Source organism: Octodon degus, unplaced genomic scaffold (genome assembly GCF_000260255.1).
Source record: "Octodon degus isolate 3935 unplaced genomic scaffold, OctDeg1.0 scaffold00049, whole genome shotgun sequence".
Classification (NCBI taxonomy): Eukaryota; Metazoa; Chordata; class Mammalia; order Rodentia; family Octodontidae; genus Octodon; species Octodon degus.
Genome location: NW_004524625.1, coordinates 3,372,892 through 3,397,718, shown reverse-complemented (window position 1 = coordinate 3,397,718; position 24,827 = coordinate 3,372,892). Strand labels below are relative to the sequence as shown.

The window sequence follows — 24,827 nt, the reverse complement described above, 5'->3', positions numbered from 1 at the left end:
ATGGCTTTGTCCCTGTCCTATTTCCCAGCTTTTCTCCCTACCCTCTCCTCATCCAATCCTCAAGTTCTTGCTTTCCTTTTAGTTGTGTTATACCTTTCTATTTGTATTTCTTCTTTTGATTTCTTATACTAGGGAGACTATACGATATTTACACATGTGTGTCTGGTTTATTTCACTTATGAGTATATCTTCAAGTGGCATCCACTTAAATGTAAAGGCTTCAAGTTTATCATTCTTTATAGCTGAGTAATACTCCATTGTATAAAAATACCACATCTTTTTCAACCATTCCTCATGTGATGGCCATCTTGGTTGTTTCCAAGATTTGGCTACCACAAATTGTGCTACTATAAACATAGGTGCACATATATCACTATGATATGATGTTTTCATTTCCTCCGGGAAAATTCCCAGTAGGGCGATAGCTGGCTTGAATGTGATTTTCAGTCCTAGTTTCTTAAAGAGTCTCCACACTGATTTCCATAATGGTTGCACCAGTTTACATTCCTACCAGCAGTGGAGAAGGGTTCCCTTTTCCCCACAGCCTCGCCAACATTTGTTGTTGGTTGATTTGCTTATGACAGCCATTCTTTCTGGGGTGAGATGGTATCTCAGTGTTGTTTTAATTTGCATTTCATGGATGGCTAGTTATGTGGAGCATTTTTTCATATATTTATTCACTGCTTTAATTTCATCCTCTGAGAAGTGTGTGTTCATCTCAGATGCCCATATCTGGATTGGGTCTTTAAATTTTGGGGCCATAATGTTTTTTAGTTCTTTATAAATTCTAGAGAGTAGGCTTTTGTCTGAGTGCTTATTAGTCAAGATTTTTTTGAAATTTGTGGGTTGTCTTTTCACTTTGTTGGTAATTTCTTTTTACGTGCAAAAACTTCTCAATAAGAGCAGGTCCCAGTTGTTAATTCTTTCAAGTGTTACCTGTGCAATTTGATTTCTGTTCATGAACTCTTTGCCTACCCCTATGTCTTCAAGAGTTCCTCCTACTTTCTGTTCCAGGAGATTTAATGTTTCTGTTCTAATGTTTAGATCTTTAATCCATTTTGACTTTAGTTTAGTGCATGGTGATAGACCTGGGTCAGGTTTCAGTTTTCGGCATGTAGAGAGCCAGATTTTCCAGCACCATTTGTTAAAGAGGCTATCTTTCTTCCAGTAGGCATGTTTGGCCCCTTTGTTGAAGATCAGGTGGCTGAGTGTGTTTGTAGCAGCCTCTGCATCTTCTAATCTATACCATTGATCCTCGGGTCTATTTTGTTGCCAATACCATGTTGATTTTGTTACAGTAGCTTTGTAGTATAATTTCAAGTCAGGAATTGTAAAGCCTCCTGCTTGTCTTTGTTGGCCAGGATTGCCTTTGCTATTCTACATCTTTTCTGATTCCAAATAAATTTTAGGAATGATTTCTCTAGGTGTGGGAGGTACATTGGTGGTAGTTTAATAAGGATTTCATTAAATCTGTACAACAATTTTGGGAGTATGGCCATCTTCACTATGTTGGTTCTTCCTATTCAGGAGCATGGAATATCTTTCCATTTTCTGAAATCCTCTATGATCTCTTTTTTCAGAGTACTGTAATTTTCCATGAAAAGATCTTTGACTTCTTTGGTTGAGTGAATTCCAAGGTATTTCATTTTCCGTGGTGCTATTGTAAAAGGTATTGATTCTCTAATTTCTCTCTCAGTGTGTTTGTTATCTGTGTAGAGGAATGCTATTGACTTTTGAGTATTGACTTTGTATCCTGCTATGCTACCGAATTTCTGTATCAATTCTAGTAGCTTCTTGGTGGAGTTTTTTGGGTCTTCCAAGTAAAGTATCATGTCATCTGCAAATAATGATAATTTAACTTCTTCTTTACCTATTCTTATTCCTTTTATTTCTCCCTCTTGTCTAATGGCTCTAGCTAATGATTTCAAAACTATATTGAATAGGAGTGGTGATAGAGGACATCCTTGTCTTGTACCAGCTCTGAGAGTAAAAGATTCCAGTTTTTCCCCATTTAGAATTATATTAGCCATTGGGGTGTCATAGATGGCTTTTATAAAATTGAAGTAGAGGCCTTCTATTCCAGTTTTCTGTAGGACTTTGAACATGGGGCCAGTTCTTAAGGTGCCATTAATGCATGTCTTTCTGTTGTTCTGGGACAGAGTACTTGGGTCTCTGTTTTTCTTTGTTTGTTTTATTTTAGTGGTACCAGGGAGTGAACCTAGGGCTTTTATCCTGAGCTCTGTCTTCAGCCAATTTTTTATTTACTTATTTTTTTAAGCAGAGTTTTGCTAAGTCACTAAGTTGCCCAGGATAGACGTGACCTTGTTCTCTTTCTGCCTCAGCTTCCCAGACTGCTAGGATTATTAGGGCATGCTATCTGCCTAGCTGGCTTTTAATCATGTTAATTTCTTCAGCCACTACAACATCTTGGTGCCCAGATTTGTACAAACTCATTTTCGGGCCAAACTGAAAGTTTTCCAAGTATCTCAGGCCTTTTGTTTCTACTTCTCACTGTGGACATGGCTAAATGAAGCCAACAGTATGCTTAATGCCTTTCAATTCGGAGTCATATGAAGTCTTAGGATGTGGACGAAATGTAGACAAATTCTTTGCCAGAATGGAACATGAATACCCTGTAATCCACTTCCCAGGAGAATTTTCATTCCCATATGAAACTTCATGAGACCGGTTTTCATTTTCCACATTCCTCTAAATATTCTGGACACCTGAACCCAACAGAATCACCCACCAGTGTCTCCTTAGAGCCTTCTAGGGTTTCTTTAGTCTAATTCTCTAGTCGCTTTTCACACATCCAAACCACAGATCAGGTACACTGACAGCAACTATCCTACATCTCTTTGAACAACTTTCAGTTAGTTGTATTTCTGTTGCTATAACAAAGCACCCATGAACACAGTGTGAAGGAGAAAAGGGTTCTTTTGGTTCAGCTTCAGACATTTCAGGTTGGCTGGCTCCAAGGAAGACATATGGCAGAAGGCCATGGTAAGGAAAGCCTCTCACCTGTGGAGTCCACTGAGCAGGCCTGGTCTAGCAAGCTTGGTGGAGGGTGCTGGCGACATATGTGAGAAAAGGTAGCTCAACGAAGAAGGCAGGGGAAGGAGAGGAAATGGAGACAGGCTGAGAGTGTGAGGATGCTGCACAGAGAAAGTGAGAAATTACTGAATCTTATGAAAATGTGGGGTAGCTACTGCTTCCTTCTCCTGGCAGAGATTTTTTAAAAATCATTTATTTGTTTGTTTGTTTATTTATTCATTTGGTACAGGGTCTTGTGACACAACTCAGACTCATAGTGATCCTCCTGTCTCAGCCTCTCCAGCCCTGGGATTGCAGGTGTGCACCACCATGCCTGGCTGGTACCAGGGATCAAACCCGAGTCCTTATGCTTGCCAGGCAGGTACTTAGATTGTGGGCTATCTCCCCAGCCTTCCTGGCAGAGATTTTTATCCCTTGCTTCACGTACAAATGATCTAAAACTGGCAAGTGGTGACAGAGTAGACATCTATGCAATTTAATATAACATCTGTGGTGCCCACCATGTGGAAGATGAAGTGTTTTGCATTACAGTGAGCACATAGCAGTTCCTGCCAGGAGAGATTTTTTACTCCAGTGAGAATCAATAGAGAATGAATAAATCACATAATTTTCTGTGCATGAATCATGCTCCTAAGCACTGTAAATACTTCCTAATACTCAGCTTTCAACCTAGCTCTGAGGGGTACATGGATTACGCTTCTACTCTGATGGAGTAAATGATCAAGACTAAAAATATAAATCATTGCATCAAGGTTTTACAGTAAGAATCACAGGGAGCCAGGATTTAAACTATGGCTTAAGAATTGGACAAATAACTATGTAAGTTGGAATGAGACATACACCCACAGAGGCATAAAAACGGGCCATCAAGACTCAGAGTCCACTGGACTCTAGCTCAGGAGTACTTAAGGAAAGCATCACGAAGGAAGTAGCATTTGAGAGTAGGATTTCAGCAGGTGGCTTTTGGCAAAGAAGACAAGGAAGGGAGGAGTATAAGTAAGATTGAATCTATTTTATTTGAAAGTCAAAACATATATCCTTGGTTGGGGAGATGGCTCAGTGGAATAAGCGCTTCCCTGGCACACACAAAGGCCTGAGTTCAATCCCCGGTTCCACCAAAAAAAACATATATCCTTTTCACTACACAAAACTAAAGCAGTGAGAACACATGCATGAAGACAGTGTGACAGAAAGGGATGTATTAGTCTGAATTACAGACCACAAAGGAAGGTAATGAAAGAAGACCAAGATAAGAACAGTGGAGGCCTTCAGTACAAGTGTAAGAAGTCCTAGGGCAGGGAGGAAATCACTTGAGTCACCATAGTCACCAATGGATGTTACATTTTCTTCTCTCCTTGGCAATTCTTATCTCAGAACTAGTATTTTAGGGGGCCTGAGGGAGGAGTAGTAATGGAACAAAGCAGAGGTGGAGCTTTACAGGGCTACAAAGCAGAACTATCTGATGGAAATCAATGTTTTTCTTTATGTATTGATTTTTAGACCAGACCATTTTTCAATATGAAACCTCTGTCAGAGGCTGATAAAAAACGAGCAAGGAACCAGTCAATTCCACAACTAGCTGATTTATTGAAACTTGCAAAGAAGGAAAAAAAATTTGTGATATTTGATCTTTTCGGTCCTCCACGACAACATCCTCTCAGAAACACATATGTGCGTCAGGTAGTGAGCGTGATCCTTGCTTCAAAAATTGAACAACGTCTGGTATGTCTGTCTTAGTATTTATGGTTGAGATTGGGAAGTGTGGGTAAGGTATCCCAGAAAGACAGTCACTGAATTTTTCAGTATTTGCTGGGATCCTTAAATAATTTTGTTTTCTATGGGAATTAAGATTATACATATATGTTTAAGACAGGGTCTCACTATGGAGGTCAGGCTGCTTTGAGCTCACTATGTAGCCTGGGTTGGCCTCAAAGTCCTGGCAATCCTGCCTCAGCGTCCTGTGTACTGAGATTATTGGCAGGTGCCACAACACTCAGCTACAAGATTATTTTGTATACACCCACATGCGGCTATTTGAATTATCTCAGTGGGAAAGAATGTTGAGATTGTTTGCTGTTCACCAAGAGAAATATCGATGCTTTGTTGAAACGGAACCTATATACTTCTTATGTAACACGACCTGTGCCACCACCAACGTAGATCTAGTGGAGTAACAAAAGTTTTGAGGATTAGCTGTGATGAATGATATGGAAAGACAACTGGTTCTATTAAAGATCTGTTCAGAACCTTTATTACATTTGAATTGGCAGTTGTTCCAAATTACTTAATTTGTCAGAATATAAGAGTGCCGGGGTGAACAAATAAATATATCCATTTACCAAATGGAAATATTTCCTCAAATGATTAATAACATATTAGCAACCCTAGTTGCCCTGTGACTCATTTTAAAGATTATTTTTATTTATTTATTTATTTTTGGTGGAACCGGGGATTGAACTCAGGCCCTTGTGCTTGCCAGGTAAGTGCTTATTCTACTGAGCCATCTCCCCGGCCCCTTTAAGATTATTTTTAGCACTAAGCAGAATTTTTTTTTTATCTCCATCCTTTATCCTTATCAAGTTTTTTATGCTCTATCACTATATTTTATTTATTTATTTATTTACTTACTTACTTACTTTTTTTTGCGGGACTGGGGATTGAACTCAGGCCTTTGCACTTGCCAGGGAAGCACTTTTTCCACTGAGCCATCTCCCCGGCCCCACCACCACTATATTTTATCACCAACCCTCATCCACTTTTTAAATATTAAGCTTTCTTAACACTCTGAGCTCTTACCTATAAGGTGAACTGAATAGAAAGGCCCCAGGAAAATTCAGCTTCAAGAAAACTCTGGTCTCATCTTAGGAGTTCATGAGACAATATTAGGCTAGACTGACTGTTTCAGGGCTGGGAAGATAGTTCAGTCAGTGGAATAAGTGCTTGCCTGGCAACTGCAAGGTTCTGAGTTCAATCCCTGGTCCCACCAAAAAAAAAAAAAAAAAAAAAAGATACAATAGACTGTTTCGCCAAGGGCTAAACTCTTCCTCTGCCTCTTATAGACTACTCCTAGTGCTCCAGTGGAGATTTATCCGTTCTCTATGGGCCTATTTATACTTAGATAGCTAATTATCATGTTTCTCCTTACAGATTTTTTGGTTACCAGGTCATGATAGGGATTATGTCAGGTACATGGCCCCTGGTTTTCAGCACGTAGGCCGTTTATTCTCTATTGAATACCTTACCAGAGAAAATATCAGTATAATAAATGTTGACTACAAGAGGTTATTCTACAATGGACTGAAGTAAGTAACCATACCTCTCTTGGCCTGTATTGCCTGACTGGTACAAAATATACAGTATTTTGTATACTTTAAGCTATTTAGTTACCTCTTTTCATAACCCTAATATACTCTAAGCTATTTAGTTACCCTTTTTCATTTTAAGGTTTTTTTTTAATGTGATTGTCTTTTTTAGTTCCTCTATGTTCTCCTTCCTGCCTCTCCATCCTTTCCTCTACTAACGAGCGTCACCAAGTATAGACTATCAACTCCCAAGAAAATAGACTTGAGCTCTTCCTCTTTTGTGCTATAATTTCTCATCATAAAACACACTTTAAAACTTTCATTAGTACAGATTTCCTGCGCATAGTGATTACATTTATTGTGAGGAGGTGGTACACGATATGACACATCTTATTTCTTTTCATTCGTCCCCTTCTTCTTTCAGTCCTTCTCCATCCATACCTTGGTTCTTCTATGCAAAAAGTTTTATCACCCTATTTCCAGCTATTTTTTTATTTTGCTTTATAACTTATTTGTATTTTGGGTTTCTTGTATAAGAAATCCATTTTCCTACACATACTCAAGTTGGTCTTTATTGCAGAGTGTTACTCCATTGTATGGAAATGCCACATTCTCTTTATCCTTCCATCTATTGAGGAGCATGCAGGCCCCTTGCGAGATTTAGCTGTTACAAATTATGCTGCTACAAATGTGGGTGTACAGGTATCACTGTAGTATATCTTTAACTTTCTTACAAATACTTAGAAGGAAAATAGCTGGGTTGAATAGAATGTAGGGTTTCCACGTTTTGAGGACTCTCCAGCCTGATTTCCATGGTGGTTGTACTGCTTCACATTCCCACTGAGAATGTAGAAGAGTTCCCTTTTCACTGAAGCCTCACCAGCATTTCTTTTTTTTAAATTCTTAAATGTCTACATATTCCATATATAGATAGATAGATAGATAGATAGATAGATAGATAGATATAGATACATATATATATTTGAGTTTTGAGTTTTGGCTTCAAAAGGTGCAAAGAAGTAAATTTTACTATTGTCTCTGTTTCCTAATTTTTCATTTGTTATCAAGTGTTCCTTAGAATTATATTAGACGCAATTCTTACACACTGAGTAATCGTTACCATTCCCTATAAAGGAGATATTGTTATTCCCAAGTTTATAAACTGAGGCTAAGAGCATCCACACTAGTGTATGGCAGAGCCTTTTCCAACATGTCATACCTTGTTGGGATTAAAACTATTGAAAGTACTTACATGGCATTTTTTGTGAGAATTGAATCCCTGAAATTAGCAACTTGACCAAAATTACTCTATGTGTTCCTTCACGTATTTTCTTCCTGTACTACAGCATTGGAAAAAATTGAGTTTCACTCACCTGACTCAACTCTTATAAAAATTCTTCATACTTGAAATTTTAAATGTTCACTAGATTGGTATTTATTTTGTACATTCAACTAATATCTTGTACTAAGCCTGTATATATAAGAGTTGAGAAAGACATAACTTCTTAAGTTACTTATTGTCAAGTATGAGAACAGTGATGGGGAGCAGATGGTTAAAAGGCGCTGAGCGCTGGGATGCAGGTGAGGGCGGGTGCTGCGGTACATGCAGAGGAAGCCAGCTACCACGTTGAGAGTCAGGGATTGTGCAAATGGCCTTTCCCAACAGTAGCTTGAAGTTGACTTGGAAATTTTCAAATGCTACAAATAGGACCCACCCCTCTTTCTTTTTCTCCTTCCTTCTGTTCTTCCTTCCTTCCTCCTTCTTTTCTTCCTCCCTCTCTCTCTCTTTCCCTCCCTCTCTCCCCTTTCTGTCCTTTACTTCTCTTCCTTTCTCTCTTCTTCATCTCTCTTCTTCTCTTTCATTAAAGTCCATCTCACCATTGTTGCTACTGAAGCAAAGGTACTAGATCGATCCAATCCTTTGTCTCATAGCATGAGCCCTTTCTGTCACTGTGAATTATAAAATGTCCCTGGATCAGTTCTTTCTGATGATCTAGTCATAAACATGGTGGCTATTCCTCTTGTAGATGTTGAGAGCAAACTCGGTCTAAATCCCCTGGGGACTCTGTTTTTGTTCCAGGGATTATAAAGAAGCTAACATCTATATCAATTTATATCTTGTCAATGAGCCTTGGATTTTCTCACTAGCCTGGTGTTCCAGAATTAACTCAGTGACGACAGACAACATTCCACGTCTGAGTCAGCTTACTCGCCCCCACTTCTTCATGGTGAGCTGTGTGCCCAAATTGTTCCTTTAAGTCTGGAATCATAATGGTCTATGCCTTCCACCCCTGTGTTGAAAACCACACCTTCTCCTGGGAGTTGTTCAGGAGCAGAAACTTCCATGATGCTGGAAATGAGGCATTCTCCATTTTTCACCCAAATCCTTCTGTGATTTTTCATTTATTGAATTATTTTAACTTGTTTTGCATGTGGTATATAATTTAACCCCTAAACTGGCTACTACTGTTGTTATCTCCATGTGGAAGCTGAATCTGAAGATAGCTTTGCTCATGATTTCGTGCTGTGAGATTCAGAATGCGGCCTGACTCCAGAGCTGGGCTGGTGCAGCCCTGCCCACACAGAGGCACAGCCACAATGGACAGTGGCATGGGGTGTGGGGGAAGCCTCCGTGTGCTTGACTCTGGAGTCAAGCTGTGGCCCAGATAAGTACTCCTGAGAGGTGAGCCAGTGTCACCCACTCTGGTCCTGTTCTACCCTTCTATTCCTCATTGTCAGAAGCTGTGGATCTGAAGAGCTGGCTGCAATGCCAACTAAACTGCATCACTTACTGGTGGAGGGAGAACTTGGTCAGCCAGTTCCTATGATAGAGTCTGTCTTTCTCATGTGTTGGAGATCAGGTGGACTGAGGAGGGCACGATAGCTGATGCAGAAAATGGGTTTTTCTGTTTGTTTTGTTTTGTTTTGTTTTTTGATGTTTTTATTTTCTATTTTATTTTTAAAATTTTTAAAAATTCATTTGAATGAGAAAAAAGGTAAAACAATACTGAAACAGTTTCAAAACAGGTTAGTAGGACAGTTACAATAATTAATACATTGCATATTGTTGTCTTCGTAGTAGTTATTCAGAGGTCAAGATGCAGACATGATATCTTGTCTAAACAATAGTAGTACAGGCCTTTATTCTCAATGAACTTAGAGAAAGTAGCTGTTTAGCTATCCTACCTCTCTTGTGTATACATATATTTTTTTTCTCACAACAAAACAGTCCTTTATTTACACTTTTGTGAAGTTAGTAACACATAACACTAGGTTGCCTAGTGACTGATAGCTAACCTTAGCCAGACAGGACGTTCATCTCAGGAGTGAGGTAGCTTGTTTGCTTTAGGCACTGGGCTGAGTCCCACCTACATATATTTGATCAATTTCCTAGCTTCGTGACTCCCAACACATCCCTGTTTTTTGCTTTGTTTTGTCAGAGATGGGTGTTCCACTGCAGTTAGAGAAGCTGTATTTGGAGAAGTCTTTAAAGGACCTTTTCATACTTGATGGCAGTTTAAATATTGTAGGTACTTGAATTCAGCAAAATAACCCAATATAGTCCAATAATAGTAGTGGATTATCGGCAGAACTGGCAATTGTCAGAAGTTGTTGACTTAAGCCTTTTATAGCTCAGCATATTAATATGGCATTATTTTTAATACCTTGTGGTTATACATTTCTGCTGGATGGTTAAGACCAAGATAAAGCAAGACCTATATAACTAGAAATGTAACGTTTGTATCTGACAAGGTCAGTCAAATCCCCTCAGGATTTACCCTGGAACCACGTACAGCACCTTGTAGATCTTCTGTCAGTGTCAGCCATCTAGATGAGTCACGGCCATTGCTTGACCAATTTGCTGTCTGTGAAAGCCTGAGAGAATTTTTTCTTTCTAGGTAACTTTCCTTAGGCACACTATACATCACCGATCACTTTCCTCTGTGGCCCCATAATCTCCTTGATCAGAAAATTTGGGACATCACTGAGTTACAGGATGTCACAGCACAAGTTCTCTTATGTCCTGAGTTCTCACTGACTTTGAAGGGCTAGGGCCAAAATGTTGGCTATCCTTATAGGTCCTCTATTTCTCCAATTTTTGGTCTGCAAACTTTAGTTGTTAAACATCCAGAAGAGAAGATTAATGATATTATTACCCTGTAACAGAGGCAGTTGGGCTTAACATCACTATCTGTCTGAGTATCAAACACTTTAGACATAACATGGAACTTCTATTTTCCAACAACCATGGATATTCTAAAATGTAAATTGCTATAGAATATGAAAAAATTGCACATTTTTACACAGAAATTTAGAAATCAAACCATATACAACATTGCAGCAGGATAATCCTATGACTTTTTTTGTTGTCTCTTGTTTTTTATTACCTTTTTTTTTTAACATACATTTACTTTAAAGAGAGTATAGCAATAATTGATATAACATTAGAAACAGTACGCATTTAGAAGACCAAAATGACAGGTATTACAAGCATGATTTTAGTATTACACATTGCTATCCTCAGTGTAGTTTCTTAGTTCACAGATATCAGCATGGAGTTAGTCAGGGTGAGAATTCTACCCATTAACTACTATTTTAAAAAACCTGATGGAGATTGTTAGGACCATTGTTTATTTTTTATTTTAGAGAGAATAAAAATAATTTTAAAAACATTGGAAATAACACAGAATTTCAAAGAACAAGATGATAAGAACTCAACAACGGTTGTTATATGGCACGTTGTTGTCCTTATGTTGTCCGGGCTGACCTTGAACTCTTAGGCTCAAATGATTCTTCTGTCTAGCCTCCCAAGAAGCTGGGACTACGTGCCACCACACCTAGCTAGAAAACAGTCCAATTTTGTTCCTTTGAAAGTGAAAGTCACAGGGCGAGAAGCCTGCAGTGGGAGGGAGCTGCATCGCCCTCCTCACACTCCCGCTCTTGCTCGCCTGTTTCTGACCTGGGCAGGGTGTTGAGCAGGAGGCCTGCGATCAAGGTCAGGCACACAGTCTCAGGGCCCGTACTGTGGGGGTGCTCTCGGGAAAGATGGAGTTGCTGACTTGGTGACTTGAGCACCTTTCTGGAAATAACTATGAAGGGAGCCTTGGATGACACAATCCTCAGTACAGGGGAACACTTCCCACCTGTCTGACCCCCACACAACTTTCCTTAATGCGTATATGCCATATATTTTTATAATGTTTTTGTTTTTTTATAATTGATTACAAAAGCAAAGTTAGTTGTTATATAAAATACAATTAAGGAAATGTTAAATTTAGAAATCAGCACACCCTCCATGGTGCTGTCTCCCTGCATTAGCAAAGCCTCTAAATTTGGGAAGTACACCTTTACACCTTTACTTACATGATGATATTATTTCTGAAAGCACTCTTTTTGTTTCAGTACTTGAACTGATAATAAATTAGTTCAAAAAGCATAAAAGGATGTAAGTTTAAAAAGAAACTTCTGCATCTAGCCTGGGCTTATTTTAAAGGACCAGTGTACTTTGTCCTCTTGTTTAGAGACGTAGGGCTTTTGTACACAGCTCACGCTCTGGAGTTAAGATTGTGCACTCACTATACGAACCCGGGACTAAAAGCCCATCTGTCTGTGCCTGCTTTGTTGTTCTGAAGTTGGAGATGACAGTATCATACAAGCACTTGCATCCAATGCAATATAGCCTAACCATTGGTCTGTTAATTAAGAAAGCTACGGTGAATAAATCATTAAAAAGATATGCTCTATTAGGTAGCTTTTAATGCTTAAAAAAGATACCTAACTCTTAGTGTCTTAAATTGATTTTGTTGCATCTTGTATGTTCTGTGTGATGACTAAGTGCTTCCTCTGGTCTAAGCCTGTGAGTGTAGGTTAAATAGTCTATGTGTAGCACAGCCTCACTGATTGGAGTCTCACCTGGGTGACTGAGGTTCCTGTGGCCACACATCTTCAAGGAAGCCAGCCTGAGGGTTTGCTGTTGGCAGTGAGTCCCCAGCAGGAGAAGGCAAAGCCCGATATGCACAGGTTTTCAGGTGTTCCCCATGTTTGATAATCTTCCCCTGGCCAGAGGAAAACCACACATCCAAGTCCAGATAACAGGGCTCTAGACGTCCCCTTTTGATGGGGAGGGAGGCACAAGTCACATTGTTTAGGAGCCTGCATGTAGGTTTGGAAGGAATACTGTAGTCATTTTAGTGTACAAATATAACACACACACACACACACACACACCTCAACACATTTTAATGTAAAATTCTTTCACCTTTTGACAAACAAAATCTTTTCCTCTTGTGTACTTTAGCTGATTGAGTTTTATATTCGCTTCTTTATTTAAACATCCAAATGAACCAAACATACCTATGATTTTTAATTTTTGTTTCTTTACAAAGGAACTAGACCAGGTGTAGAGGTGCAGTCCTATAATCCCAGCACTTGGAGGCTGAGGCAGGAGGATTGCTGCAAGTAAGAGGCCAGCCTGGCTATGAAGTGAGCTCAGGGCCAGCCTGAACTGCATAGCAAACCCATGTTTTAAAAAGAACAAGAGAAAAGAAAAGGAACAAGAATGTAAAGTCACTGGAGAAACACTCAGAATGGGGAATTCACCTAGAACTAATAGTGTCCCTATCATAATCCTCAATCTCTCCATGCTTCAGCAATCCAATTGCAGATTATATATATATATTTGGTACAGGGTCTCACTACGCAGTTCAGACTCATAGTGATCCTCCTGTTTTCAGTCTCCCTATCACTGGGATTACAGGCATGCGCCCCCATGCCCAGTCTCAGTGGCCAGCTCAGCATGCCCTAGAGTGGGGTTGGCACAGCATGTGGCACCACAGATCAAATCCAGTCCCTGCATTTGCCTAAGCAGGCACTTAGTTCGCCAAGCTCTCTTGCCAGCCCTTTGCAGTTTATATTGTTTAAGGACATATTTTGTCTTCATTGAGTCTTAAAAATCATTTGACTTTGTTTTCTTGAAAGTAACATACTTCTTTTCACTCATATTTTATAAATTTGACCAACATTTAATCGCGTTGCCTAATTACAGTAACAAATTCCATCAGCCTGTGGTTAAGACATTTGGGAAGAAGGACAGCTGATTCTTGGTGAGCAGTCAGCTTGCCCTACTGGGCAAGCTGGAGCAGTCCATGAACTGAAGCACAGTGTACTTCCCAGAGGGATGAACAGCCTCAGTTAGTGGAAATTGGGATTGAGTTTCTACTGTACTTACCTAGTAGGACTGCCATGAGGATTACACATGAAAGTCACCTAGAGGGGTGAAAATGCTTGCATACTGGTGAAGATGGCCTCAGAATACATACCTGGCACCCAGGAAGCACTCATTAATTGCTGTTATCATTGGCATGATTATTCATGTTATTATTCGGCCCAAAGAAGGCCCCTGGGATAGGATGGAGAGCGGTCTGTGAAAGCGTAGCCATCACAAGCCCCAGTGGTATTACACAAAATGGGAAGAGCAGTGCAGGTGAAAGTGGAGGGAAAGCTCAAACCAGGGGATTATGGAAACTCATTAGCAGGTGCAGGAGCCGGAGCTGGGTGCGCAAGGAAAGGTGACTATGGTTCAACACATTCATGTGAAGGGAGGTACAGAGCAGTGCTTCCCAGGTGCTGGTTCCCAGACTAGTTGCTGCAGCACCTCCAGGAGTTATTAAAAACAGTGATTTTGGGCCAGCCAAATAGCTCAGTGGATTAAAGCACCTGTAAGCAGGCCCAGGGGCCAGGAGTTCGATCCCTGGGCCTGCCATGCTGGCCCTGCCCCCAGGGTGTGGGACTGGGTGTGGTGGTGCTCACCTGTAATCCCAGCTCTTGGGAGGCTGTAAATAGGTGGATCACTATGAGTCTGATCTAGTAGTGAGACCCTGGACACCCTGTAGGCCCTTCCCTAAAATAAAAAACAAAAACAAAAACCCAGAGATCTCTTAGGTCTATATATAGACCCAGGACCTTTATTATTAAAAACAAGAACTTGGCTGTGGAGACAGGTGTAAGAAGCTTTGCCATGAAAATGTAGAGCACACAAGTCGAGAAACCCTATCAGTTCAAGGCCCTGTAGCCAGAACTGACTTGTTGCTTGACTTCTCTGAGACTTCCTCAGACTTCTGCCTTGACACTGAGGGAGATAAGGGTGTGGAGTGTTTCACTCCCTGGTGAGCCCATGCGGGTGTGAGGCAGCCTGCACTACAGAGCAGGTAATATGGTTTGTGTCTAGTTGTCCCCCCAAAGTCTCATGTAGTCACTAGGGCTGCTTCTAAAGTTTGTGATTAATTCATGATCCAGTGTGGGGATTATGGGTGTGAGCGCTATGCGTGTCCTGGGCTGGGTAATCTGGTACGATATAAGGTGGGGGTGGTGGAGGCCTGCTAGCTGCCACAGCTGCTGCTCCTCCCTTTGCTCTTTGCTGCCTTCCACCTCCATGGACTGCTGCCCTCTTCCATGTCCCACTCTGCCTTGGAGCCAACCGAGTATGGAATGAAACCTCCACAAACCATGAGCTAAATAAACTTTTCCTTCCTTAATTCTGGGTGTTGGGTATTTTGTCCCAGCAATGAGAGAAAATTAACGAAGACAGTGAGGGACCTGGTCCATATAACCCCAAAGCCCGCCAATCATGAAGTTCTTCAACCGTGGTTATGTTTTGCAGACTCCCCAGTTCTATATGGCCATATGGCTCTTTATGGATATTGTTTCTGCAGTTGTCATCACTGCTATATTTTGTTATCACTGGTAAGTATGTATCTGTCATGCTAAATGAAGCTTTTCCAAAAATAAAAGTAACAACTATGTTCTTATGGAAATTTGAGGGGAAAACCAGTTACATTCTATCACCCTATATGGAAAGACAAGAGTTAGAACATGAACCTCTCTCTTCTTCTTGTGCTGCCTGCAACCCCTCACACCTTGTCTTCCTTCGCAACACAGGCGAATATTTTCAGGGCAGTGAGTGTCCCTGAAGCTGAATTGAGTCTCTTAGGATAGATTCACTGTAGAATAGCTAGGAGACAGGGCCTGCAGGTTGACCATAACAAGGGCCTCATTTTTCCCACCTGTTGCAAAGTGACAGAAAGTACTGGGCAGAGAGCAAGTTCATGACCAGGAAGGGTAGGTTTCAGCACTACCAACCGAGTACGGAATGTTTCACTCCCTGGTGAGCCCACGCGCGTGTGAGGCAGCCTGGACTGTAGAGCAAATAATGCGGTTTGTGTCTAGTTGTCCCCCCAAAATCTCATGCAGTCTCTTAGTTGCTGAGTGACTTTAAGAAAATCATGCCCCTTAGTTGCTGAGTGACTTTAAGAAAATCGCTGTGCCTTCTGGCCATATACTTTATATTTGTCAAGAAATTGAATTTTGCTATCCTTGCAGGGCAAATGCTACAGAATTGAAAGTTGTAATGAAGGTAGAAGAGGGAAGGAAAATCATGGAGAAAGAGGAAACTATGGTTCTTTAGTTAGAAGAGGATTATCAGTTCTTGATTCATGACTTATCCTTTGAAGAAGCAAGCACAGGCCCTCTGCTCAAGGAGACTCTGACTGGATAAAGTTTCTTGTTTATTAAGTTTATTGGTATATTTTAAATATATGTAAAGGATCATATTCATCATAAGGAAGTTGTACCCATACATGATGATACTTTGATTCTTTTTCCCCCAATTTCTGCTTCTCTCTTAAACCACTCTTTCCCTCCCTATTAACAAAGCTTTGTTTCCCTTTTATCCTTTTAAAAATCATTTTCTCTCCTTTTCCTTTCCTTGATAAAGTTTCTTTTCTGCCAGCAGCTTATTTTTTTAGAGAAAAGGCCTGTGAGTTCATGGCTGGCCTGCTTCTTTCTAGGTGGAAAGAGCTCAAAGCCGAGAAGTTGATTGAAGCCTCCAGAAACTTCAAAGGTAAAGTCAGAGGCCTTGCCCTTTTTTTCCCCCTGTATTCAAAAGATAGGGTTTGCTTTTCATATCTTTGTTGAGAGCTGAGGACATGTGGGAAATGTGTGGTGTAGGGCCAGGGAGAAGTCAGGAAGCACTGTAGAGTCAGTCCTCCTTGCATCCGTGGGGCCCACCAAGGATTCAGCCAAGCACCAGTGGAAAATGCTTGATTAAAGACAGTTATGTCATTGCCCCTGTCATTAAGTAGTCAGGCCTGTAATGGTCATGTCTGCACTGAACAAGTGCAGACTTGTATTTTGTCATTAGACCTCTGTTCACTTAACAGTGAGGATACATTCTGAAGTCATGCAAACATTATGGATTATGTATTTAACACAAACTTATACCTGTCTGGTGTGTACATACACCATAGAGCAAAGGAGTGTGTGTTTGGGGTGTGTGTGTGTGTGTGTGTGTGTGTGTGTGTGTGTGTGTGTGACAAACAGAGAGCGAGAGCGAGAGCGAGAGCGAGAGCGAGAGCGAGAGCGAGAGCGAGAGAGAGAGAGAGAGAGAGAGAGCCTGTTGCTTCTAGGACCATGGTAAACAAAACAATATAATATTAAATCAAGCACAAGAGAATATTATGCAATAGAGATATGAATATGATATGAGTTTTCTGCTGGTATAACACAGCAGGCTATTTTCAGTAAACTTTTTATACGTAGGTAGAGTACATTCTGAAACAATGATAAAAAATACAGTACAGTAAATACATAAACCAGTGACATTTATTATTATCACCAAGTATATGTATTGTACATAATTGTACAACTAGTAGTACAGTAGGTTCATCTATACCAGCATCACCAGAAGCATATATTGTGCTCTGATATTATGACGGCTATGATGTCACTAGATATCAGGAGCTTTCCAGCTTTGTTACCTTATGGGGTCACTGCCATGTAGACAATCCATGACTGACTAAAACATTATGTAGCAGGCCCACAAGTGTATTTCCTAGACAACAAAGTTTAACAGCTATTTGCATAGCGTTTTCATTGTATTAGGTATTACAAGCATTCTAGAGGTAAGGTAGACGGCAGAAAGTATGTAGGCTTTCTTGCAGGGTCTGGTGACCTTGAGAGTGCAGTCGGCACTCTCCTGAGGATACCAGGGGATGACTCTCTGAGCTACCAGAGCTTCGGGAGGGTCCCTTACACCAGAGTTTAGACTTTGGGTGGCATCATCTAAACAATAGACTCCTAGGGAGATTTTGAGCATGGGAGTTTATTTGTTCACATATCACATAATTTTTTAAATTAATTTTATTGAGAAAAAAATTGCAATGTGACAGCTTCAAAACAGGTTGGTAGGAGAGTTAGAACAATTAATACATTGCATATTGTTGTCTTTGTAGTAGTCATTCATAGCACAAGATGCAGACATGATATCCTGTCCAAACACTATTAGTACAAATCTTTATTCTTATTGAATTAAGAGAAAGTAGCTATATATCTATCCTATTTTGTATATACAAATACAAAATTGTCCTTCATTTATATCACCTTTTTTTGTTCAGTTTTGTCAGAGATGGGTATTCCATTGCCATCCAAATATTGTAGGTGCATGAATTCAGCAAAATATTCCAATATAGTCCAGTGCTCCACAATAGTAGTAGGTTATCCACGGGACTGGCAATGTCCAAATATGATGACTTGAGCTTTCCACAGCTCAGCATATTAACATGGCTTCACTTTTCATACCTCATTTCTACACTTTTCTGCTGGATGGTTAAGACCAAGATAAAGCAAGATATATATAACAAAAAATGTAACTTTTGTATCTGACACGGTCAGTCAAGTCCTCTCAGGACTTATCCGGAAACCCTGTACCACACTTTGTAGATCCTTTGTCAGTGTCAGCCATGTGGATGAGTCATGGCCATTGCTTGACCAATTTGCTCTCCAAGAAAGCCTGAAAGAATGTTTTCTCTCCATGTGATTCCCTTTAGCCACACACTACATCATCAATCACATTTTTATTGAGTACCTACCTTGTGTCAGGCACTCTGAGACAGGTTGAAGTTAATTGAAAACTGTAAATGTTGGTCCAAGAGATAGGAGAGCCAGTCCACAAAGACCAGTTTAAAAATACAGGCAAAGGTAGCAGTTGACACATTGGACCAGGCACCAAGGGCCATGACAAAGCAGTGACCATGCCCATGAGGGCTAAATGTGCTTAGAGACTCTGCTTGTGGGTGATATCTACAGGGGAATGGAGAGAAGGCTGCCGAGATACCAAATGCCACTGAGTCTAGTCTCCGCATACAGGCAATCAGGAGGTGGCAAATGATTTCAGACAAGAGAATGTATGTTAGATTTCTGGGTGAAGAGTTGGAAAAGTGCTTATTCAATAGAAAAACTCAGGGGCTAAGGAAGTAAGATAGGTCCAGAAAAGGAAAAGAAAATTAGAATTTAATTCTCAGAAGGTTGTGAGGATAGTCTACACAGTGAGTTATTCCTCTTAGAAGCCAGTGCAGTGTCAAAAGGAAAGCCCAGTAGGCAGGGGAGCCTGTGAAGCACAGATTGTCATTGCCTTCCATGGGCCCCAGAGCCTCACGAAAGTTACAAGATCATGAGTTAATTTCATTTCTTATGGGAGATAGTGAAGATGCCAAGATTTTATGTACCAGCTAGCAGAAGGTTGGACTGATGACATATCACTTAAATTCAAGAATGGATCCACTGCACTGTGAAAAAAGTAAGTTTAGAAATTTGAGTAAATTAAATGAAATGTGGTGGTCTTTTATGTTCTGTAAAACCAAAGGTTTAAGCCAAGTTTACCAAAATTGAGAAGTGCCAGGGAAATCTCCAGGAATTTTAAGATCTCTCTACTTAGGCTGTGTTAAAAGTCTGAAGGCCATATTCCACCTACCTTGATATCAATTTGATAGCAGTATTTCCAAATATAGTCACCTTGACTGTGAAGATTTTAACATGAATTTGGTGGTTAGGAAGAGAATTCAGCCTATAATAATAACCCAGCCAAGAAACAATTCAAGCATAGAAGTGGTAAGAAAAGTATGGACAGGAAAGAGGTTTTGAAGGGAAATTTTAAGAACTGTATAAACCAAAATGGAGGTAGCTATCATGCCTTGGAAAAAGTACTAAGTTGACTTGACTCTACCCTGCCATATTGACATGGTCATAGGAAAGTAGAGTTTTTAAGCATTACTAGTTGCATGGTAACAGAAACTGTATTTAAGCAGAAAGAAAATGTACAGAAAGACTATTGAGGAAATCTCCAAGAGATTCCTAGAAGGTAGAGAAACAAGTTTAGAATCAGAGAAGCACAAGGAAGATCGGACAGTAGCCAGGATCTCAGGAAGAGCCAGGGCCCAGTTCCCTCCAGGTTGAAGGGAATATAATCGTATACATGAAGTACAGAGGGCCACATCTTCCGCCACAGCCTCCTCCACGATGGGCATGGCCTGCTGTACCTAGTGATGCCCTGTCTGCCATCAGAAAGCACACAAGGCCTCTGTCTTCTGCTTTGGGTAGTGCCCTATGAAACTTCAGTTTTCTTATCTTTGTTCTCATGTAATCTCTGCCTTCCTCTGCCTGTTTTTGAATATTGTTCCTTTCGTTACTGGGTTTTTGTAATTTGGTTATGATTTACCTCAGGAGCCTTGCACATGTGTGTACCTGCACACATCTTTACACGTGTACATACACTTGTGTCCTGTTTGGGGTTTGCTGAAATTCTCAGACCTGTGAAAGCATAATTTCATCAAATTGGACACATTTATTTCCTTCTTTCTTTCTTTTCTTTTCTTTTTTTCTTTTCTTTTCTTTTTCTTAATTTGGTATTTGGTACAGGGTCTCACTATGCAGCTCGGACTCAGACTCATAGCGAACCTCCTTTTCAGCCTACCCATTGCTGGGTTTACAGACTGCGCCACAGCACCCAAACTCAGTGGCCAACTTCAGTGCGCCTGGGGGTGGGGCCAGCATGGCATGTGGTGCCAGGGATTGAAACAAGATCCCTGCACTTGCCTAAGCAGGCACTTAGCCCTGAGCTATCTCACAGCCCTGACACATTTTCAATATGTAAAAAAAAATTCTCTGCCTTTACCCCTCCTCACTGTTTTTGGAATTCCAATTACATAGAAATTAATATATTACCAGCAGTCCTTAGATTACTAAGACTCTGTTGACTTTTATTTTAGCCTATTTAATTTTTGCCTCATTTTGGACAATTCCATTACTATATATATTAGCTTTTATTGCTTTGTAAAAATTACTTTGAACATTAAAACAACACAAGTTTATCATCTCACAGTCATAGATTAGATGGGTCCTCTACCTAGAGATCTTTTGCCAAGCTGCAATCAGAGTAGTAATCAGAGGAGGGCAGGGGCCTCTTCAAGCTCACCGTTGCCAGAATTCAGCTTCTGACAGCGGTAAGACTAAAGTCATCCCTGTTTTCCTGATAGCTATTTGGCAGAGTGTTGCTCTTGTCACTAAAGCAGTCCTTACCACCTAGCTGCATGGTCCATGGCAGCATACTTCTTCAGAAGCAGCCCAACAAGGCTGCCTCCCTAGTCTGCTGTGATGGAGTGTACACAGTATAATCCTGGGGACAGCTCTTCCATTGCCTTTGCCATATAACGTAGCCTAGCCCAACGTATCCACAGCTCTCACCCCAACCAAGGAAAGGGGGACTAGCCACGGAGGGGTATGAATCAGAGGCGGGGCACTCGGGGGTTGTTACAGATTCTGACTTCCACGTTACATTTTCAACTTCATCGATATTTTCTTCCAGAATATCTCACCTGGTGTTAATTTTTAACTGGTGAAATTTTAATTTCAAGTATTACATTTTTCATCTCTAGAAGTTCCATTTGGTTCTTTCTATACCTCCCATTTCCTCCCTTGTGTTCATGTTTTCTTTAAATATATGAACGTAATTACAGTAGCCACTTTATTTCTTTTTAGTAGCCACTTTAATAGCCTTCTTTCTTAGTGCTATCACCTCTATTTCTGAGTCTATTTCTATCACCTAAAGTGGATCAGATTTTTCTATAAGACATATATAAAACAAATACCCAAATGACAGAGTTCCCTCCTTATTAGTCATTACTCTAAATGTAAGGGATAAAACTCCTAAAGATAGAAATTGGCCAAGTGGATTTAAAGGCATGATCTAACTTCTGTATATACCAGCTCTAAGAACCTTGCTTTAGAACCCAAGACAAACATATTGAAAGTTGTGAGATTAAAAAAAAGACATCTCATCAAATGGTAGGCCAAAGCGAGCAAGGGTAGTTATAAGACTAAACGGGGGCCGGGGAGATGGCTCAGTGGAATAAGCACTTCTCTGGCAAGCACAAGGGCCTGAGTTCAATCCCCGGTTCTGAAAAAAAAAAAAAGACTAAACAGACTAATCAAAAAAGCCCTCTCAAAAGAAGAGCTATGGTTACTGAAAGCCATAAAACTTTACTGAGAAATAAGTCTCAGATAATTGGAGTAATATGTCATGTTCATAAATTATGAAACCTAATATCATAAAGATGTTAGCTGTTAGTAAGTTGACCTTCATACATATTAAGTTCAAGTCCAATAAAAGTCACTTTTCCTCCTGTGAAGTTGACCAAAAAATGAAGTTATGTGTGCTGCTACTTCTTCCACACTGAACTATTCTGTGCAAAAAAGTAACTTGGGTTTTGGGCTTCTTTGGATTCTCATCTTTTTCTGAATTTTTAGCCCCTCTGTTCCTCACCATACTGTAAACTCTTTGATAATTTTAAGATGTTTTCTGATTTTTATCATCCAATTTTTAATTCTTTAATAGAGCCTTAGTTCCAATTTCCTAGCTCCCTTACTAGAAGCGTCTACTGTCTGTTTTTCTATCAGCCAGATGATTATTTATTCAGCTCTTACTACGTGGCAGACACGCTTGAGTGGTATGTACACAGAAGCAAGTGAGACAAAGTCTCTGTGTTCATGAGGTCGCAATCTAATTAGGATGTGTCCATTTTTATCAGTTCATTTAACTGATTTGTAACCAATGGCTGTGAAATACATGACCTTTAAGCAAATGTCAATTTTTGCCTTCTGAGGATTCAGTGGTGAGCCCTTACACTGGGACTCCTAAGCCACGCAGCCTGTTTGAATTGTAGGGCCATAATGAAGTCTGAGGGAGGTGGGGAGAGCACACCAGAAAGAACCTGAGAAAGTAAGTGAGGCGCTAACACTTGAGACCGCTTGGATTTCACACATGACCAGCAGGATTGGAGAAAGGCTGTCTGAGGAATCTGTATTTGTGTCTTTTCTGTCCCACAGGTTCTCGAAGTGTAAGTGTTTCGCTGGAACAAAACGAGAATCAAGAAGCTTCACACTTACCTACAAAGCCTCCTACCCGAGTTGGAGAAACACCCTGGACTCCAGGTTTAGCTGGTAGCAAAAAGAAATACTCGGATGCTCCCCATTTTGAAGAACCCCTCAAGAAGAAACCAGGGTCCGTCAAGATCACTCAGAGCACTGTTGTGCCAGTGGTGCCCCCCAAGGACGTTGAAGTTGGCCAAGTACCCAACTGGGAGGCTGCTGGGGAAGGTGCTCCTCAGACCACAGTACCCCCCATGGAGGCAAATATATGAACAAGCCCCTTCATAGAGACTCCCCATCCTGAAATACACCAACAGACACCCATAGTAGAACCCGCCAAAGAATCCAGTGCAGCAGCATCTTCTGCTACATCCGACATCCCTTGACAGAATGTCGTTCAAAAAGAAGTAGCCACATCCCCTCCTCCTCTCTGTGCCTAAGAACAGTGATGTACAGAGGGGCAAGGGGGCATGTAAAAGTTATATTAAGGCTGTCAGGTGCACCATTCTGGCTCAGCCTTTCCATAAAGAATGCAGGGAGAAAGAGTGTGGCCTTGGGACTGGAGCTGGTTGTACTCTGGGTTAACACTTTCATAGTATTTTCTGCTACGGGAGTAACTGTGGTGAACATCAGCATCTAATAAAGGCAATCTTTCAGAAAGCCAGCAGATGAATGGTCCATTCTTTGGCCTGCTGTGTGTAACTCAGGCTGATGCAGACGGGGGAGTGGGCGCAGTGTTGATGCCATCCTAAGCCAGGGCATGAGAGGCAGCATGGGTACAAGCCAGGCCAGCCAGGTCATCTAACACACACATCGTCTCTCTTAGCGTGAAGCCACGTGCTTGCTAGTGCTTAGTGGTTCACTGATTCCCCAGTGGTCTTCATTCCATACCCACCTGGTCGCCCTTGGCCTTGGGAGAAAGTCCAGAGCCACATCACGCTACTGAATCTCTAGCAAACCGAAGGAGCCCAAAAAAGACAGGTCCAGGGCCTCTCACGTGAGCAAGGCAGTAAAATGAGAAAAAATAGAATGGTAAGAAATGTCTTATTAATGAAACCCATGTACACACTCTGAAGTCTGTCTTTCCGGGTGATACTAAGAAGTAGACATTGCCATTTCCCTCAAATAAGATTCAAATATTAATATTTATAAGCACAGATATTTAAATCTTCAAAGCAACAGGCAGAACATGATTTTCAGATAAACTCAATCAGACTTTAATGGTTCTTGGGATCCAGAGAGAAAGTGACATTATTTTAGAATTAGGAGAAATCTTGGAAGAGTTTGAACTAAATGGTATAAGATTTGAAAACAAAGATAAACACAAAGTATATATTAAATAGGCCAAACAATATAAAACTGTAATATCAGTCTTAAATTCTTTTTACTTGTTCTTTTTTAAAATCATGATAAAATGTGTACACAATGGTTTCTATTTTAATAATCCTTAAGTATATTTGCAGGACAGAAAGTATATTCACACTGTTGTGCAGTCAAGGCTACAATCTAAACCCAGAACTTTTTCAACTCATAAAACAAATTTTGAATGGATTAAAGACTGGAAACATAAAATGATTAGAAGAAAACATATGGGCAAAGTTTTTGACATTGGCCAGGAAAGTTATTTTTTGGACATGACATGCAACAAATACAAAAATAAGTGGGACTACATCAGAATCTAAAGCTTTCACACAGCAAATGGCATGAAGAGATAACCCATAGGATGAGAGCAAACACTGACAAATCGCACTTCTGAGATAAATATCCCCAAATAAGGAACTCAGCCAACTTCATAGCAAGAAAACGTCCTTATTAAAAAGTGAGCCAACCTTCTGTCACAGCAACCACTGAAGAACAGTAGCCATGATCCTCCACTGTCCCATGGCCATGGACCTCATCAAGGGCCACAAGGTGACTAAGAATGTGAACAAACTGAGGCACAGCCGTCATTGTGGATGCCTTACCAAACATACCAATTTTGTGCAGGACATGATCCTGGAGGTGTGTGGCTTCACTCCCTACCAGTAGCACGCCATGGAGCTGCTCAAGGTTTCCAAGGACAAATACCCCCTCAAGTTCATCAAGAAAAGGGTGGGAACACACATCTGCACCAAGAAGAAGTATGAGGAGCTGAGCAATGTGCTGGCCACCATGAGGCCAGCTGCTGAGAAGAACTGAGCCCCTCTGGAATAAAACCTCAAAAAAAAAAAAAAA

The 24,827-nt window shown here is 40.6% G+C and overlaps 1 protein-coding gene across 2 annotated transcripts in view; it reads left to right on the top strand.

Annotated features, from left to right (window-relative positions):
• The window catches only part of Gdpd4 (glycerophosphodiester phosphodiesterase domain containing 4), a 79,852-nt gene extending 56,612 nt beyond the window's left edge, over positions 1-23,240 (top strand). For both annotated transcript variants that reach the window (XM_023716682.1, XM_023716681.1), the window contains 6 exons: positions 4,555-4,776; positions 6,202-6,356; positions 8,437-8,584; positions 15,016-15,098; positions 16,202-16,254; positions 22,572-23,240. In XM_023716682.1, coding sequence (XP_023572450.1) covers positions 4,555-4,776; positions 6,202-6,356; positions 8,437-8,584; positions 15,016-15,098; positions 16,202-16,254; positions 22,572-22,885 — 975 coding nt within the window. In that variant the 3' untranslated portion in view covers positions 22,886-23,240. The remainder of the gene's footprint in view (positions 1-4,554; positions 4,777-6,201; positions 6,357-8,436; positions 8,585-15,015; positions 15,099-16,201; positions 16,255-22,571) is intronic.
• Positions 23,241-24,827: the final 1,587 nt, after the last annotated feature.